The sequence below is a fragment of the Anser cygnoides genome, chromosome 26, assembly GCF_040182565.1.
Source record: "Anser cygnoides isolate HZ-2024a breed goose chromosome 26, Taihu_goose_T2T_genome, whole genome shotgun sequence".
Classification (NCBI taxonomy): Eukaryota; Metazoa; Chordata; class Aves; order Anseriformes; family Anatidae; genus Anser; species Anser cygnoides.
This window is the reverse complement of record NC_089898.1, coordinates 2,326,493-2,342,928: the sequence shown is the minus strand read 5'-3', so window position 1 is coordinate 2,342,928 and position 16,436 is coordinate 2,326,493. Positions and strand designations below refer to the sequence as shown.

Here is a 16,436-nt window from a genome sequence, read left to right as displayed (position 1 = left end):
GGGGGGTCCGGGGGGGTCCGAGGGGGTCCCGGGGGCTCCGTTCTGGGCGCAGCCGGGCCCCACGGCCTGAGCTGGGGGTGTGGAAGGGGGCTGGGGGGGGGTTACTGGGGGGGGTGTGGTAGTGGGGGGGGGCGTTGGGGGGGGGTTTGGGGGGACCTGGGGGGGGCTGGGGGGTGTGAGAATGGGGGGGGAAGGTTTGGGGGGGCTGGCGTGTGGTAATGTATGGGGGGGTGCTGGCATGCGATAATGTATGGATTGGGGGGGGCAGGGTATGGGGGGGGCTGGTCTGTGATAATGTATGGGGGGGGCAGGGTATGGGGGGGGGCTGGTGTATAATGATGTATGGGGGGGGTGGTGGCCCATAATGATGTACGGACTGGGGGGGACAGAGGGTTTGGGGGGGGCTGGTCTGTGATAATATAGGGGGGGGGACAGGGTTTGGGGGGGGCTGGTGTATAGTAATGTATGGGGGGGTGCTGACCCATAATAATGTACGGACTGGGGGGGGGTTGGTCTATAAGAATGTGTGAGTGGGGGGTGCTGACCCGTAATATTGTATGGACTGGGGGGGGGTGATGGGGTTTGGGGGGGCCGGTCTGTAATGATGTGTGAGTGGGGGGTGCTGACCCGTAATAACGTATGGACGGGGGGGGCTGAGCGACGGGGGACTGACACAGGGGGGGCAGGGGGGGCAGACCTCCGGCCGTATGGAGCAGGTGTGCGGGGCTGCAGCCTGCGTGCGGGCGGTGCGGGCACGGAACTGGCACCGGGCGGGGCGTGCTAGGGGGTAACCTGCGGGGTAGCTAACCTATAGGGTAGCTAACTTACAGGGTAGTTAAGCTGTAGGGTAACTAACTTACAAGGTAGCTAACCTATAGGGTAACTAACTTACAAGGTAGCTAACCTACAGGGTAGCTAACCTACAGGGTAGCTAACCTACAGGGTAGCTAACCTACAGGGTAGCTAACCTATAGGGTAGCTAACCTATAGGGTAGCTAACCTACAGGGTAGCTAACCTACAGGGTAGCTAACCTACAGGGTAGCTAACCTACAGGGTAGCTAACCTACAGGGTAGCTAACCTACAGGGTAGCTAACCTACAGGGTAGCTAACCTACAGGGTAGCTAACCTACAGGGTAGCTAACCTACAGGGTAGCTAACCTACAGGGTAGCTAACCTACAGGGTAGCTAACCTACAGGGTAGCTAACCTACAGGGTAGCTAACCTACAGGGTAGCTAACCTACAGGGTAGCTAACTTACAGGGTAGCTAACTTACAGGGTAGCTAACTTACAGGGTAGCTAACTTACAGGGTAGCTAACCTATAGGGTAACTAACTTACAGGGTAGTTAACCTATAGGGTAACTAACTTACAGGGTAGCTAACCTATAGGGTAACTAACTTACAGGGTAGCTAACCTATAGGGTAACTAACTTACAGGGTAGTTAACCTATAGGGTAGCTAACCTACAGGGTAGCTAACCTACAGGGTAGCTAACCTACAGGGTAGCTAACCTACAGGGTAGCTAACCTACAGGGTAGCTAACCTACAGGGTAGCTAACCTACAGGGTAGCTAACCTACAGGGTAGCTAACCTACAGGGTAGCTAACCTACAGGGTAGCTAACCTACAGGGTAGCTAACCTACAGGGTAGCTAACCTACAGGGTAGCTAACCTACAGGGTAGCTAACCTACAGGGTAGCTAACCTACAGGGTAGCTAACCTACAGGGTAGCTAACCTACAGGGTAGCTAACCTACAGGGTAGCTAACCTACAGGGTAGCTAACCTACAGGGTAGCTAACCTACAGGGTAGCTAACCTACAGGGTAGCTAACCTACAGGGTAGCTAACCTACAGGGTAGCTAACCTACAGGGTAGCTAACTTACAAGGTAGCTAACTTACAGGGTAGCTGACCTATAGGGTAGCTAACTTACAGGGTAACTAACCTATAGGGTAACACACAGGCTGTGTGTGAGTGCAGCCTCGGGGCTGTGCCGCCAGCCGGGCGCCCCATAAGGACCCGAGGCCCCCGGCTGCCCGGGACCGGCAGCGAAACCCCGTTAAAGCAGTTTTAACAAACGAACAAACCCCAAACCCCGCAGACTCCCACCTGCGGAAGGTCCGCTGGGACCCACGCCCGCCTTCCCGCTGCCTCCTGTCTTCCCCTCGCCTTTTTTTGAGCGAATGGCGTTGGAAACGAACCCCGACCGCGGCGGCGGCCCCGAGAGGAAAGGTCGGGGGCCACGGTGGGGAAAAATGGGAGATTTTTCGGGCTGGGAGCAGGAGAAGTCACGGATCTGGAGATACACCTCACCAGCACAGCCGTGCCCAGGCGGGTACCTATCAAAACGCGTCCTTTTGGTTAAAAGCCCCAAAAAACCCTTGCGCCTTACAGGGGCCGTGGTTTATTGACGCGGGGTTGGTTAACGCAGCTCTCCCCGGGGGCTGCCCCTGCCCCTCTCCATCGCTCCTCAAGGTGCCGCAGAGCTGCTCCCGGTGCTGGGGGGGGGGCTCCCGGTGCTGGGGGGGGGCTCCCGGTGCTGGGGGGGGGCTCCCGGTGCCCCCTCTCCCCGTCGCGCTCTCCCGAACCTCACCGAGCAACGGGGCTTCGGCACACGCCGCACGTGCCTTTTGCTGCAAGATGGGGGTTTTTTGGTTGTTTTTGGTTTTTCCCTTTTCATCTGTAGCCCGGGAGGAAGAAAAGGTCATCGCGAGGAGGAGGGGGGGACGACGTTACACGCCCGCCATCAGGCTCCTCTTTCTTCTCCCCCACGTCAGCCCTTGAGTGTCTCACGGCGCCGCTGACGCCCGGTGGCGAGGGCCTCAGACCCCCGCGGGGCTCCGGCTGCGCGCGGAGGACACAATCGGCCTCAGTGCGGCCTCGGGGCCCCGCCGGCCCCTAATTCGTGCCACCCACCCCCCCCACCCCCGATGAATCGAGCTATTCACGGGGAGGGGGGGAGCCCGGCGGGCGCCGTGGGGAGCGGGTGCTGTCAGTTGCGCCCCGCGTCAGGGCAAAAAGCAGCCGCCGTGGGTGCTGGTGCGCCCCGCCGGGAGGCCGAGCGTTATTTCTCCTCCTTTTGGAGCAGGAATTTGCTTTCCCCGAACGTCGGTGGGGTTTCTGGCGCTGCGTCTGCCCGGGGAAGGGCTCGCGGGGCTCGCTTTGGGCGCCCGCAGGGGAGAATCGAGGCTGGGAGCTTCGTCCTCAGCGGCACGGGCGGGCGCAGTGCCCCCGCGCAGCGGAGCAGCCGTCGCCTCGATGAGGTTTCCTGCCAAAAAACGGGGGATTAAAAGGGCGGCGAGGCCGCTTGCGAGCGGGCGCCTTCTCGGTTCCACGTGTTTTCAATCCCTTGCGTTCCCTCCTTCCAGCCGAGCGTCTGGCAGGTCGGGGTCCTGCCCCACGCCAACCCGGGAAGCGCCCGATTCCCGTGGTGGGCGCAGGAAACTTCGCTCCGGAGCTCCTGGGACTCGGCCCCCGGGGACGGCGGCCGGGCGAAAGCCCCCATCCCCTAACTCCTGCATCCCAGCAGCCGAGCGGCGCTGCCTTTCCGGGCCGAGCCGTATTTAGGGCAGGAGGAGGCTCGTTTTGGGAAGCAGCCTGACACGGACCGAGGAGACGTTTCCCAAAACTCGCCGCCTTCCTTTCGGCGTCGAGCCCGGGGGCCGCGGAGCCCGGCGGCTCGCCCCTGCGCGGGTTTTCTGCGCTTTCCGCAGGTTTCCCGAGGGATTCGTGGCAGCCCAAAGGGTTTTTTTATTGTATTTTTTTTAAGGTTCTTGGAACCTGGCGAGCCCAAACGCCGCCGCAGCTCGCAGACAGCCTCGCCAACACCCCCTCCTTTTGGGGTGGCTTTGGGCAGGGGCTTTCGGCAGCGTTGACGGCTCGGCACCGCTGCACCAGCAGGAAAAAAAAAAAACGGGCAGAAAAAGACCCACAAAACACGTTAAGCAAATGGTGATAGCGAGCCACCGCTCAGCACGCGGTGTCCTGGGGCACCGTGGCATTTTTGGGGTGGGTTTTGGGGTCTTGGGGCCGAGCCGAGCTCGCGCTGGGGGCACCGGGTGGCCAAGGGTCGGGGCCGCGCGGGCTGGCGGTGCTTCGCTCCCCGGGAGGAGATGGAAATGTGCCGTCCGAAATATTTTGGGGTGTAACAAGGATGAGGGGGCCGGGGGGAGCGTCTCAGAAAGAAATTCACTGGGAGGTGATGGGGAGGTGTTGGGAGGCTGGGGAGCGGGGAGCAGCAGGCGCCTTCGGGCCACGGCACAGGGGCAGTGGCTGTTTTTTTTTAATCGTGTTTGAAATCTCCTGGGTTCGGGCCGCGGCACGCGGGTTTTTAAGCGGGTTTTAAGCCTTCCGGAGGTGTGCTGTGGCCGCGCTGGGTGGGTGCTGCGCGAAAACCGAGGCGCTGCCGCCTCCCGGGGAATCCGTCCTGACTTTTTTTTTTGGAGCCCGGACCGCGGCCGATGGCAACGCTTCCCCGTTCTCCCCGGCTTTCAGCGGAAATCGGGAGCCGGAGATGAAAACGGGATAAAATGGGATGGGATCAGGTTCCCGGACACCTCCCGGGCACCCCATGCAGGGGGGTACCCATGGGTGGCCTTCGGGAGCCGCGCGAGGGCGACAGCACGCCCCCCCCCCCCCCCCCAGCGGGATTAACGCGTGGTTATTCCTTAATTATTATTTTTTCCCGTCTCCTTTGTACAGGTAGCTGAAAAACAATGTTCTAGTTGAGCCACAACCGCGTTTCACAACCAGGCTTAAAATGGATATTTTTGTAGCGCAGTCAGGGCCTAAAACAGCCTCGCAAAACTCTGCTCGCCCACGCGCCTGGCGTGAGTAATTTTCTTTTGATGGGTGAGTAAAATATCATTTTTATTTTTTTCTTTAATTTTTTTTTTTTTTTTACGTGCTCATCTCGGAACGGGTGGGAGAGCGGATTTCTGACATTATTTTTGATTCCGCTTCGCGCCGGCACCGCGCACGCTGCGGGGACGCGAGCGGCCCCACGGCGGGGGGCTCGCGGCTCCCCGCCGCCGGTGGCGGGGCCGGGCTGAAAGCGGGGCTCTGACCCTAAACCCGCGCCAAAGGGGGGGTCTTTGCGGCCCCGTCCCTCCCCCCCGTGCCACAAGAGCTCGCCCCGACGCCCTTTAGTGCCTTTTTACCTCTGCGCTCGCGGCCGCGGGGCTGGCACGCGGGCGGGAGCGCGCATCCCCAAGCCCTTATTTTATAGGGTCCCGGTTCCTCGGCCCCCCCTCGTGCCTTTCCCCAGCCCGTGGCCTCCCCGCGAGGCTTCAGCGGGGAGAACCGAAGGCGGGCTTTGGCGCGGCGGCGTCTCCCCCCGGCCGCGAGCCGTTTGGGTAATTTTTTCCTTGCGCATCGGGGCTGTGTTTGGAGCGGTTGCCATGAGTTCCTCCGAGGCAGGGGGAGCGGGGTGGGACGGTGCATGCAGTTTCCATGGACACCCCGTAGTACAGCGAGGCAGCCGGAGCCGGGCGAGAGGCTCTCCTTCCAACCGCGGCTGCCTTCCTCACCTGTGCCGGCCTGGATTTCCCCAGCTCCGAGGGCACGGCCGCTGGTTTTAGGGGATTTTAGGGGATTTGGGAAGGGGTTCGGGCGGCCCCGAGGCCGGAGACCCGCGGGGCAGGAGGCTGGGGGCGGTTTTCGCGCCAGCTCTCCCCACGTTTTCTCTCTTTGGGTCCTGTTTTCCGACCCGATAATAAACCTATTGCCCTTCCTCGAGCAATATTAGGGCCGCCTTCACACCTCCGGGGCTTTGGGGTGCCCTGGGTTCCCCCGTGGCATCACGAAATGCCGCTTTGCCTGGCGGGAGAGGTGATGCGGCGGCAGGAACCGGCACCGGTCGCGCTGCTCCTGCTCCTCCTGCCCTTGGCCAAACCCTGCCGGCGGCACGGGGACGCCGCGGGTGGTGCCAGCGCCGACGGCACCTCGGGGCTGTGCAGGAGCAGAGCTTTTGGGACAATTTCTGACTCTTTCAGGAGTTTCCGCCTTGCCCTTCTGATGCTTTCCCGGGCGCAGGAGGCACCGCTCCAGGGGACAGAGCTCCCTGCGGACCCCGAGGTGGTGCCTGCGGTCCGCTGGTGAGAAAGGAGAAGTCATTCCCTCGCCGTTCCCCTGTTTTTTTTCGACCTGCTGGCACGTGCAGGAGTGCTTCGATCTCTCCCAGGTAGCCTCCAGCCCCGCTCACACGCCGCTGTCTCCCTGCACCCAGCGCCGAGCCCTCTCCAAAGCGCGGGCACCGGCGGGGAGAAGGGGAGCTCTCGGCACAGCACCCTGCCCCGACCCTGGCAGAGGGGGGTCTTAGGGTGGCTCAGGGCCGGTTTTCAGCCCCAAATTGGCTCCTGTGGGGGTTCAGAGGTGGGCACCCTGTTTTCTAGGAGCTCTCAGCGCGGTCAAGGTTTTTGGAAAGCAGAGCCGCGTCCGCGAGCTGGGCTCGCCGGGGTCCTCAGCGCAGGGTGCTGAGCGCTGTGGGTCTGGCCGCGCTCGGGGAGCTTTCGTTCCGGTGAAAAAACTCGATGTTTTCGGTGGAAATTTTGGTGGAAATTCAAGCAGCGAATAGTTCTGGCCGAAGTCCAGGCTACGCTGTTTTGCTGGCGCTTGTTTTTTTTTTTTTTTTGATGGGGGGAAGGAAAAAAAGGAAAAAAAAACCAGAAACCCAACTGAAAAACCAACCCAACCCCGACGCTTTCCGCGGAGAGCGGGCATTTCTCCCCAAAGGCTCGTTGGGCGGACAGCCTGACGCGCGGCCGTGCTCTCGATGAGAACCAACCCCTGCCGCCGCTGAACGCCACCTCGGTGGCGCGACCCGCGGGGCCGGACCCCAGCGCCACCCCCGCTCGCCCTCGATCGGGGCGGCTCGGTGTCGCTTTGCCTCAGCGTCTGGGTAATCAACCTCGACGGGCTGTCCGAGATGTGCTGCGAGCGAGAGCCTTCCTCCCACTCAGCCCTGTCCGTCCGTCCATCCGTCCCCGGGGGGCTCCGCGGAGAGCTCCCCGCTCGCCCCCTCGCTTTTCGGAGAGGGGATTTCTGCAACCCGGCCGTGCTCGGGGCGGTCCCACGGGACGGCGGCTCGCCGGACGCAGCCTGAAGACGTTTTCCTCCCTAATTAAAGTGGTTTTGGGCCGGCGGTCCCCGCCCGGCCTCGTTCCAGGGGACCGCGGCGGAGCGGGAGCCCCGTCTTTTAATCCCCAGGTCCCCGCAGAGCTCGGTGAGCTGCGCTCCCCCCGGCCCGCGGGGTTCGTTTCCGACTCTCTCGCGCGTCCCGGGGAGAATTCGCTGCTTTTTTTTTTTTTTTTTTTCTCTCTTTTTTTTTGCGCGGCCCTGGGTTTGTGCATGGAAAAGCCAAGTAAATATGTGACATTGCTGGGAAAACTTCAGAGAAAATTAGCCACAGCTTCTCCCACCTTCCCCTCCCTGGGGTTCCTGAACATCCCCGAGTAGAAGCTCGCAGGATTCTCTCCACCCACACTTTTTTTCCGACTTTAAGCCGTTCCCACCCCCCTCCCCTCGGTGCTTCGCCCTCCTCCCTCCCGTCCCAGCCCCATCAGCCTCGCAGAAGTCACCGCCGTGTCCCCGGCCAGCACCGGGGGGGGGGGACGAGGGGCTGGCTCCGACCGGAGGGGGAACGCTGCTGTGAGTCAGCCCGCACGCTCTTCAGGAACACGATTTCAAGGGATTTCACACCCCAAACACAGCCCCGGCTTCCTCTCGCTCGGCAGAAACCAAAAACGCGCCCGTTCTGCTTTCCCCTCGGGGCGTGCAGGCCCGCGGCCGCATTTGGGGGTGATTTTTGTCCCCCCGGGAGCGTGCAAAGCTCCCGTCGCCCCGGGGGGCTCGCGGCACCAAGCCACCTCCCCGGGATTCCTCGCAAAAGGCCCTTTGTACGGCCTCCGACCAGAACAAAACCCCTCTTGATTTTTACTTCTGTTGCCGTGGCCGCTTGCGGCGTCGCAGCATCGGGTGCCCGCTGTCACCCAAATTCTGCAGGGGGGGGGACACGGGGCCCCAGGGGACACCAAGTCCCCGCTGCCAGCAGCGCCCCGCCGCCGCGGTCCCGAGCGCCCGGCTTCTCGTTTACTTCAAAATCTCGGCTCAAATCGTCTCCTCTTGTCTCTCCCTCGCTGCTTTTGTTCCTGCTCGCGCCTCTTTTTTTTCGTCCCCGCAGATCCGCGTGGAAAGGGGAAGGTTTGGAAACCGGGAAATCGTCCCCAGTTGGGACCCAGCGACGACGGCACCGCGGCGCGCGGCCGCTCCTTGCCCGGGGTGGCTTTTCGGGAGGTTTCACCCAGGCAGTCCTAATTAGCAACGGGCATCGCGGCGCTGAGGGGGATATTTACTCTTTCGAAGTGGATTTGGAGCGGCGTGCGGCGCTCTGTTGACTTTCTTTTGTTCTGGAAAGAAAAAAAAAAAAGGTAGCCGAGGTTTGTTGGGTTTTTTTTTATTTCCTTCCCCCTGCAGCGTGGAGGAGAGGGGAGCCCCCGCCCGGTGCCACGGGGTGGCCGGACCCCGTGCGGGAGATGCTGCGCTCCTCTTCATCCTCCTCCTCCTCCTCCTCCTCCCTCCAGCCGGCTCCAGGTGGGCTCGTGGCGTCGCTCTGCCTCTCGCCCTTTTTTTTTTTTTTTTTTTTGCTTTTTTTTCCTTGATTCGAGGCACCGACCACGCTTTAATTGCCGTTTAATTAAGCTGCGCCGCCCGGCCCCGCAGCTCCGGGATCTCCAGCCCTATACCCTCGGCTGCTCACCCTGAAGACCACGTCTTTTTTTTTTTTCTTTTTTTTTTTTCCCCAAATTGTGCCTTTTTTCCCCCCCACAATCGCTGCTCGGCCGTGCCTGGCTGCAGCCCACAGCTCCCTCGTCCTGGCTTCCTTCCCAGCCTGAGCCAGTGCGGATTTCTCCTCCTGCCACCGAGCCGGGTTTATGCAGTCACTTCCAAAAACATCTAGTGACGGCACCTGGCTTCCAGGACAGCCTGTGCCCGGGAGAAGAAGGGAGCTACCTCATTTTGGTTTATATTTGACCCGTGCAGGAAAACAGAAAGCAAAATCCTTCGTTTATTTATTTTTTTTTCACGCTTTTCTTCCTGTAAGGCACCGCACACCCGCTTATTGACGGGGTAATTATACGCCAGGCGAGTGTTTGTTTAGAAAAGAAGTGTGATTCACGGCTGCCCGGCATGCCCCGGGAGCTGGAAAGGGTTAAAAACCCTAAAATTATATCGCTTGAACCGGAGAACAATAAACAGGAAGCTCTGCAGAAAATTTAAATTTAAGGCCGGTGACTCAGGCCGGCCGCTGCTCCGCGAGCCGCTCGGCGCTACGGGCTGAGGGCCGGCTTCGTTACCGGCGGCTAATTACACCGTTGGTTGGAAAACGATGCCAAAGCTTGGCGAAAGGAGGCAGGGGGGGATCGGGGGGGGCGTTGGATAACCCCGTTTTGGCTTTCCCTCGAGCCGACGGGGCTTCGTGGCGGGCGCTTTCCCCCGGCGCGCGGTGTTTGCGGAGCGTGGCGCTGGTTTTACGAAATACCCTACAAATAAAAGGATTTCCAGGGGCTCGGGGGAGCTGGTAGGAAGGCTTCCAGCCGTCTGATGGAGCAGGGGTAGCAGCGTTGGTGCGTGGCAGCTCGTAAGTGAAGCTGGTGAGGAGCACGTGGAAAACCGAGCGCTCGTTGGCCGTGTCCGGCGGCGAGCGGAGCCAGCTCGGGAGCCAGGAGCCAGCCCGGCCAGCGGCCAAACCCCGGTCCCGCCGTGCCCTTCATCAGCCCAGGTTTTGGGTAGCGGGGTCCGGGGGGGCTCCGACGCCCTGCAGGAAGAGCCCCAAAAAAATCGGGGCTGGGATGTGGTTGCAGAGGAGCCGTAGGAGTGCTCCAGTTGAGGCATCTCCGGGAAGAGAGGTTGGCGTTGTCTTTCAGGACCGGGTTTTTTGGTTTGGTTAAAGCAACGTAATGCCCCAAATGGCGCCCGCTGGCAGATTTTGGACGCGACGTTTTAACCTCTTTGACTTAATTAAACCCGCCCAAGTCAGCGCTTGCATTCCTGGCTTTTTTATGATCCTGATAAGGGGAAGAAACCCAATCGTTCCCGGGGTGGCTGCCTGGCTGTAACCGTCTGACCGAGCCACCCTTCCGTATGGCGCGTGATTTCCTTCGAGTACTCTTCACCTCCGAGCTAGCTCGCGTGGGGAAGCCAATTTAGGTAACCCAGATTTTACTAGCAACCATATTAGGGATTTTAAGAATGAAGGCTGGCAGGTGAGCCGCTCCTACAGCTGTTGTACCGGAGAAATCCTTTGAAGCGGCTTGCAGCTCCAGACGCTCGGGCTGTTACTTTTTTTAATATCCTCTCGCTAAATATTTACAGGGTTTGTTGTGTTGTGTTGTGTGGTTTTTTTTTTTTTTCCCTCCCCTTCAGATTTGTTTGGAAGCGTGGCGCGTTCTCCAGCCGCTCGCCGTGCCAAGGACTGCCTGCAGCATCCCTCGCCTCTCTTCCCATCGCCGGGGCAGGGAAAAGGGGACGGCGGCGGCTGGAGAGCAGCGAGGGAAAGGGGCTCTGGGTTGGGGGGAAGCACGCTTTGTGCAAGGCTTCCTGCCCCCCAAAATCCAGCCCGGCTCACCCCAGGACCCCTCGCCGAGGATGGGGCCGGCGGAGCCGGGCTTTTGCTGCGGCGCCGCGCTCGAGGCCGGCTCCGCTCACCCGTTCTCCTCCCCTCCCTCCTTTCTCTCTTTTCCAGGATACCGTTCAAGATCGGGCAGCCCAAGAAACAGATTGTACCCAAGACAGTGAGTAAACCGATTCCCCCTTTTTTAGATCCAGCCTTTGATCATGTGGCTGATGAGTCAAGGCAGCACTTTGACTCGTCCCATTTTGCCAGCGCGCGTGTGTGTGTGTGCGCGCGCGTGGGAGGGAGATGGGAGCGAGCAGAAACCTGTTGCGGGCTCTGACCAGCGCCCGGCTCCTCGTGCGAGGAGTGAGGGGGAGTCCCGAGCTGGGAGAGGATTTCGGTTCGGGATCCGCTCCCTTTTCGGGGCCGGGGGGTGGGGGGGGGACGAGGGGAGAGAGCTCTTTTGGTCTGGCACGGTTTTCCTTGGAGATGGCTGAACGGGCTTCCTTCCTTCCTTCCTTCTTTCAGCAATGGCTTGTTTGTTCAGCCTTGCTGAGCAGATGGAGGAGGAGGAGTGGTTCAGCTCGCTGAATATAACTGTTTCCAAAGAAAGGCTTATAAGCCGAGATGCTTAGTGCTCGGGCGTGAATTAATTTGTGCTGCACAGCATTTGCTTTAAAAGCAAATTAAAAAAGCATTTTGTATTCTCGGGCGTTCGAGGCTCCTACCCCGAGCGCTGCTCCTCGCAGCTGGCTGCGGTGTTTTCCCTTCTCGAGCAGATGGTCTTCGCCTTTGTCCCGTGCAGAAAAGCTGTGGCACCTCTCGGGAGCTGCCCCTGAAAGCCATCCCGCGTACCTGCCCTAAAATCAGAGCGAGCACGGGGGGAGACCTCGTCTTTATAACGGCGTTGGTGCCCTAATCCCCCGAGCAGCCCGACGGCGCTGATCCTGCCTCGCCGGGACATCGTCGCCGCTAATTCCTCGGGGCGCGTGGGCACGCGCGGTTCTGGGGCAGTTTCTCCTTGGGAGATGACATTTCCCCCCCCCCCAGGGGCTAATTCTGCCGCTCCCTTTATGGCTCAGTTCTCATTTTTTATTTATTTTAAGGCTTTTCTCGTCGCGTGCTGCCGTGGAGCAGCAATTTTCTGTAACGGCTCCGAGCTGTCGGCACAAAATTCAAGCCAGGCAGGCGACCAAGTCAAGGACCGCTGAAATCCCTCGAGGTTTTTCGCACCTCTTCCGCTGCCCTTTGGCGGGGCCGGCGGCCACCAGGTGAAAAGTGCTGCTGCCTGGGCTGGGCGTGAAGGCAGCCCACCAGCCTCAGCACCCAATCCTGCTCGTTTCGGGACCCCCGTATTGCCCTGCCCTGAGATTTTGCCTCTCACCCTCAATTTCCAACCCCGGCAGCCTTTCCTGCTGTCGCAGTAACCACCCGCTCTGCAGCTCGGGGTGACCTGGACAGCTTCCTCGGACGTCTCCATCCCACCCTGTCTGACTTTGTTTTTTTTTCCCCTTGCTGTTTTTTCCCTGCCCTGCAAGCACTTTGGGGAGCTTGCTTTCCCCCGAGCCGCTGCCGTGCGCGGTTGGGAGGCAGTTGGCAGGCGTTGCTTATAGATATAGCTATAGATGTGTGTGTATTAAATAGAACAGCCCAGAATATCCGGCAGGCAGGGGTTCATTCGGCAGCACCAGCGTTTCCAGGCCTTTTCCTTTCCTTCCCCAAAGAAGCACAGCGAGTTTTTGTGCGAGCCGGGCGCCGATTTTGACGTGGCCCCCGTTTATCGATCCTGCAGGCGGCGGATCTGCGGAGAGCCGAAAGTAGGAAGCCCGGAGCCTGGTAACCTCACAGTAAGCACGAGGTGAAGCCCTTCAAAGGAGAGCAAACGGCAGGAAAGCGCCCGTCTCCCCCCGGGAAGGAGGCGCTCAGCCCCGCGCTCGCCCCGGCTCTGTGGCGTGGAAGCGTCGGGGCTGCTCCCCAGCTTTCGGCCGGCTCGAGGCCCCCGGGTTTTACCTCCCGGCTGCAGGCTGAGAGGTTTCTCCATCTGCGGGGGCCTCGGGGAGCGGCGGTGGCAGCCGAGCTCTGGTTTCGTGGCCTGCGATGTTCCAGATGTCGGCCTCCGGAGCCCGCTGCAGGAAGTGGGAAGGTGCGGCACCGCCAGCGCCGTGTCCCGAGCCGGTCCGAGGGGAAGTGGTTGCGGGGAGAAGATCTCCCACTCACGGAGATCGGACCACAAAAGAGGGGGGTAAAGAAAAGAAGAAGAAAAGAAAAGAAGAAAAAACAAAACCAAAAACAACATTTATTAGCATCTGACTGATTTGGCTCTCCGTAGCTCGAGCGCAGGAGAGGGGAGGATCGCTTTGCCGAGGGAGGCTGAGCTCACCAGCAAGCCTTTTTTTTTTCTTTTTATTATTTTTTTTTTTGATGAAACGATGCTGGGGTTGGTGTCAGATCTAGGCCGGTAGTAGTACTGAAAGGCAATTTGTCTGGGTTGCAGAGGGGATTAGTCATGACTCCCTGTGCCCACTCGCTTCTGATCCTCCGGAGAAGGGCACGGTGTCAGCCGCGGCTCAGCTCTTCAGGTGGAAGGAAACCCCCGTAGAAAGCAGCGGCTGGTGAACTGAAGTGCTCTCCCGGCCCCCCCCGAGCCGTGCCTCTGCCTGCTTCCCACCTTAACCTGGGCAAATCCGCTCGCAGACGGCGTAATCTCTCCCCTCCTCTCCCCTGCAAAGAGCAGCTGTCGCCGGGGCGCGGGGGCTCTAATGCGCCGCGCGGAGCCGCCGGCGCTGGGGGCGCAGGGGACGTCGTGCCACGGCCCGATTAAACCCGTGCCCAGCGAGAGGACTTGAACCTGTTAGAGTTACGTCTCTCTGCAGAACGCTTCTTGCTCCAAACGCGGAGCTGAAGCCTCTTAGGGCAGAGCTGGTCTCCCTGCCCTCCCCCGGGACGCCTCCCATCCACGCGGAGGTTACGCCGGAGCCGCGGCTGTCGCCCGAGCTCGGCTGCGGCTCCGGCTGGCTGAAGTTCACCGCTGTCACCCCGAGGTCGTCCCCTGCTCCTCACCGGGGCCTGGGTGATGCGAGGCGGCAGCTAGCTGGGAGAAGGAGCCGGCCTCGCGTCCCCGCGGGGCGCGGAGACGGCTCTGCCGCGTCCCACCCGCGGCCGGGGGGGAGCCGGGGGCTTCGTCCCCGCTCGGGATGGGGGAGGTCAGAGCGCGGCCCCTCCGCCTCGCCCGGCTTTCACCCCGGCCTGACTCAGATGGAGAGCTAACCTGGGGTGAGTCAGCTTGGCAGGGAGCGGAGCCGAGCCCTCCAGCCTGCCAAGCCTCCCCGCCTTGACTCATCCCGGCAGCGCTGGGCTCCCCAGGGGTGGCGGACGGCGGAGCTGCGCGAGCAGGAGGATTCCGCTGCGTGCGGCTGCCTGCCGGCTGCCCCTTTCCATCGGGCCCCACCAGAGAGCTGGAAATCTCCAAAAAAACGGAGGAAACGGCGGCGGGGTGAAACCGAGTGACCCGAGTTCAAGCGTTTGGCTCCTCCTCGCTCTTTTCATTCAGTCTTTGGCAGGACGTAACCCACCTCTGCAGGTGGAGCTGCTCCTTTTTGTTCCCTTTTAGTGTTCCAAGCGTCTCTTGGGAGCACCGGGCACTCCTCCAGCTTGCTGGATGGAGGATTTGGAGAGCTCGCTGCTTGGCCCGTGGAGTCCCAGGTACGCCCAGGGCACCGCTTTGGCTCAGGGCTCCGCTTGGATCCGCAGAGATCATTCTTCCTGTGGTACTCGCACGGATTCTGCCCTGCTTCTCCCCCTGTTTGATGACATGACAAAAGCTCAGCAGAAGTTCCAGGTCGTGGCAGAATTCGTGGCCTAATTACATGGCTTTCTTCTTTCGGAGAGGAGGGAGGAGGAAGCCTGTGCTTCCTGCTTTCTCCCAAGGCCCGTGAAAAGGCTGAGACCACTGGAACATGTAGAAATCAGCTAGTCCTCCTCCTCCTCCGGGAAGAGAAATTAACCTCAGGGGAGTGAGGAGGTTCATCACAGTCCCTTATTTCCATCTCTTTGTAGTGTTGGCTTTGGTCTTGCTTCATTGCCTCGTAACCATGGTGTCGATTATGATACTGCCCTGAAAGCGGAGGGAGGTTATCGCGGGTGGAGGGCCTGGTGTTTGCAAACAAAAATAAGTGGGTGAGAAAGAAGAGCACCGTTTTCCTTCGGTGCTTTTGAGAACTCGTCGTTCCTTACGTAGGTTTAAAGAAAAAGCCAGAGAAAGCAATTCTGCATTAAGCAGCCCGCAATGCCTCGAAGAAATAGCGTTCGGCACAGAAACACGTTTCGATTGGGAGGTTTCAGAAAGCGGCTGCGGAGAGGTGGGATTATTTTAATGTTACAGCAACTTCCCTTCGGGATATTGTCATTTTCTTGCCTGGCCTTCTTGTTCTCGTTACCCTTAACGCGCTAATCCTATCCATAGCCTTTTGCCGTGCGTGTCGGGGCGGCGCGGCCGCTGCGGATAGCTCCTGGGAGCAGGAGTTGCTGTGCGCTAGCGAAACGTGCTCGGCTCGCTCCCAGCCTGCCCTCCTCGCTCGCTCCACGTGCCTCTCATCCATCACTCGTTGCCTTCCATAAATCTGCGCGGCGCGAGCACGGCCAGAGCGGGGTTTTATCCAAGACCCCGCTCCCTGCTGTCCCTGGAGCGTCCCCGGGCTCCCGCGATGCCAAGGCGAGCAGCGATGACTCGGGAGGGCCGCAGCCGCGCGCAGACGGCGCCGACGGGTAGCCAGTTGCTCCTGTGGGCGTGAAAAATAAAGAGCAATCCTCGGGCAGCTGTCTCCGCAGGGATGGCGCTGGAGACGTGAGTCAGGCCGGGCAGCTGAAGAGCTGCCAGGGAGATTCACCTCGGTCCCACGTGGAAGGGACGCGGGCACAGCAGGTTGGGTGTTTTTTGGGGGAATTTCTGGGCGTCCTGGGAGAGGCAGGGGTGCAGCGTGTGGATATGGAGGTTTCCTTCCCGTCCTTTAGGTGCCTTCGCTTTTGCTCCCCTCCCCAGCAAGGAGGGAAGGGAGCAGCAAAAGGGAGGGGGCAGGCGCTGTGGGTTGTTGCAGTTAATTTCATTTCACGGCCCAAACCTCGGGTTTTTGAGGAGCTGACACGAGGAGGACCCTTGTGTCGGGGGCTGGAGCGCCGTGCCGGGGAAAAGGACACGGCCAGCCTGCAGAGGACATCTTTCTGAGTCACGCCTGACCCCGTCGCTGCTTTGCAACCAAAACAATTCACACCTAGGACGTATAAATAGAGTGCAACACTCCGCGGTTATTTTCACAGCCGGAACAGCCGTAGAAAACGGGGGGCGATTTTTTTTTTATTTATTTTTTTTTTAACTATGTGCCGGGTACCTGACCTCCAGGCGCCAGCTGCTGCGGATTGCTGCCGAACCGCGAAGCCGCGGTGGGAGCTGCCCCCACACCGCTCGGTGCCCGCTCTCCAGCGAGCGTTTTTAGCAGCACGGAGGGGATTTGGGGCTCGGCGGAGCCCCTTGGTCGGCGGGGGGAGGCAGCGTGCATCCCTGGGATGGCGGGGGCTGATGGTGAGGACAGCTGGGCACGGGGCTGAAATGCGGCACCCCGTGGGGCTGCTGTCACCCAGCCCGAGGGTTTGAAAAGAGCAAAAAGGTGCTTCAAAAAGGAGGTTTTAAGACAACCGAGATTACTGGGCTCCCTCTTAAAATACTGGTCTTCAGTTTTGATCCCAAAGCAAATATCCGTGTTAAGCGGTCTGCTTTCACACCCCGCTCTTACCCTGGGCTTGAACTCCTCAGGGCAGGGCGAAGGCTGGGA

The 16,436-nt window shown here is 60.3% G+C and overlaps 1 protein-coding gene across 8 annotated transcripts in view; it reads left to right on the top strand.

Annotated features, from left to right (window-relative positions):
* Positions 1 to 16,436, top strand: part of BIN3 (bridging integrator 3) — a 39,672-nt gene that overhangs the window by 175 nt on the left and 23,061 nt on the right. Inside the window, exons 1-4 of one of the 8 annotated variants that reach the window (XM_048045734.2) lie at positions 10,766 to 10,789; positions 11,718 to 11,882; positions 12,404 to 14,313; positions 14,849 to 14,969. The exons of 1 other annotated variant lie outside the window; for it this stretch is intronic. In XM_048045734.2, the coding sequence (XP_047901691.1) occupies positions 14,270 to 14,313; positions 14,849 to 14,969 (165 nt within the window). In that variant the 5' untranslated portion in view covers positions 10,766 to 10,789; positions 11,718 to 11,882; positions 12,404 to 14,269. Of the gene's footprint in view, positions 1 to 4,700; positions 4,851 to 5,992; positions 6,095 to 6,136; positions 6,181 to 10,740; positions 10,790 to 11,717; positions 11,883 to 12,403; positions 14,314 to 14,848; positions 14,970 to 16,436 lie in introns of those variants that run through there. 6 more of the 8 variants (XM_066983397.1, XM_066983399.1, XM_048045737.2 and 3 more) reach the window with 6 other exon arrangements.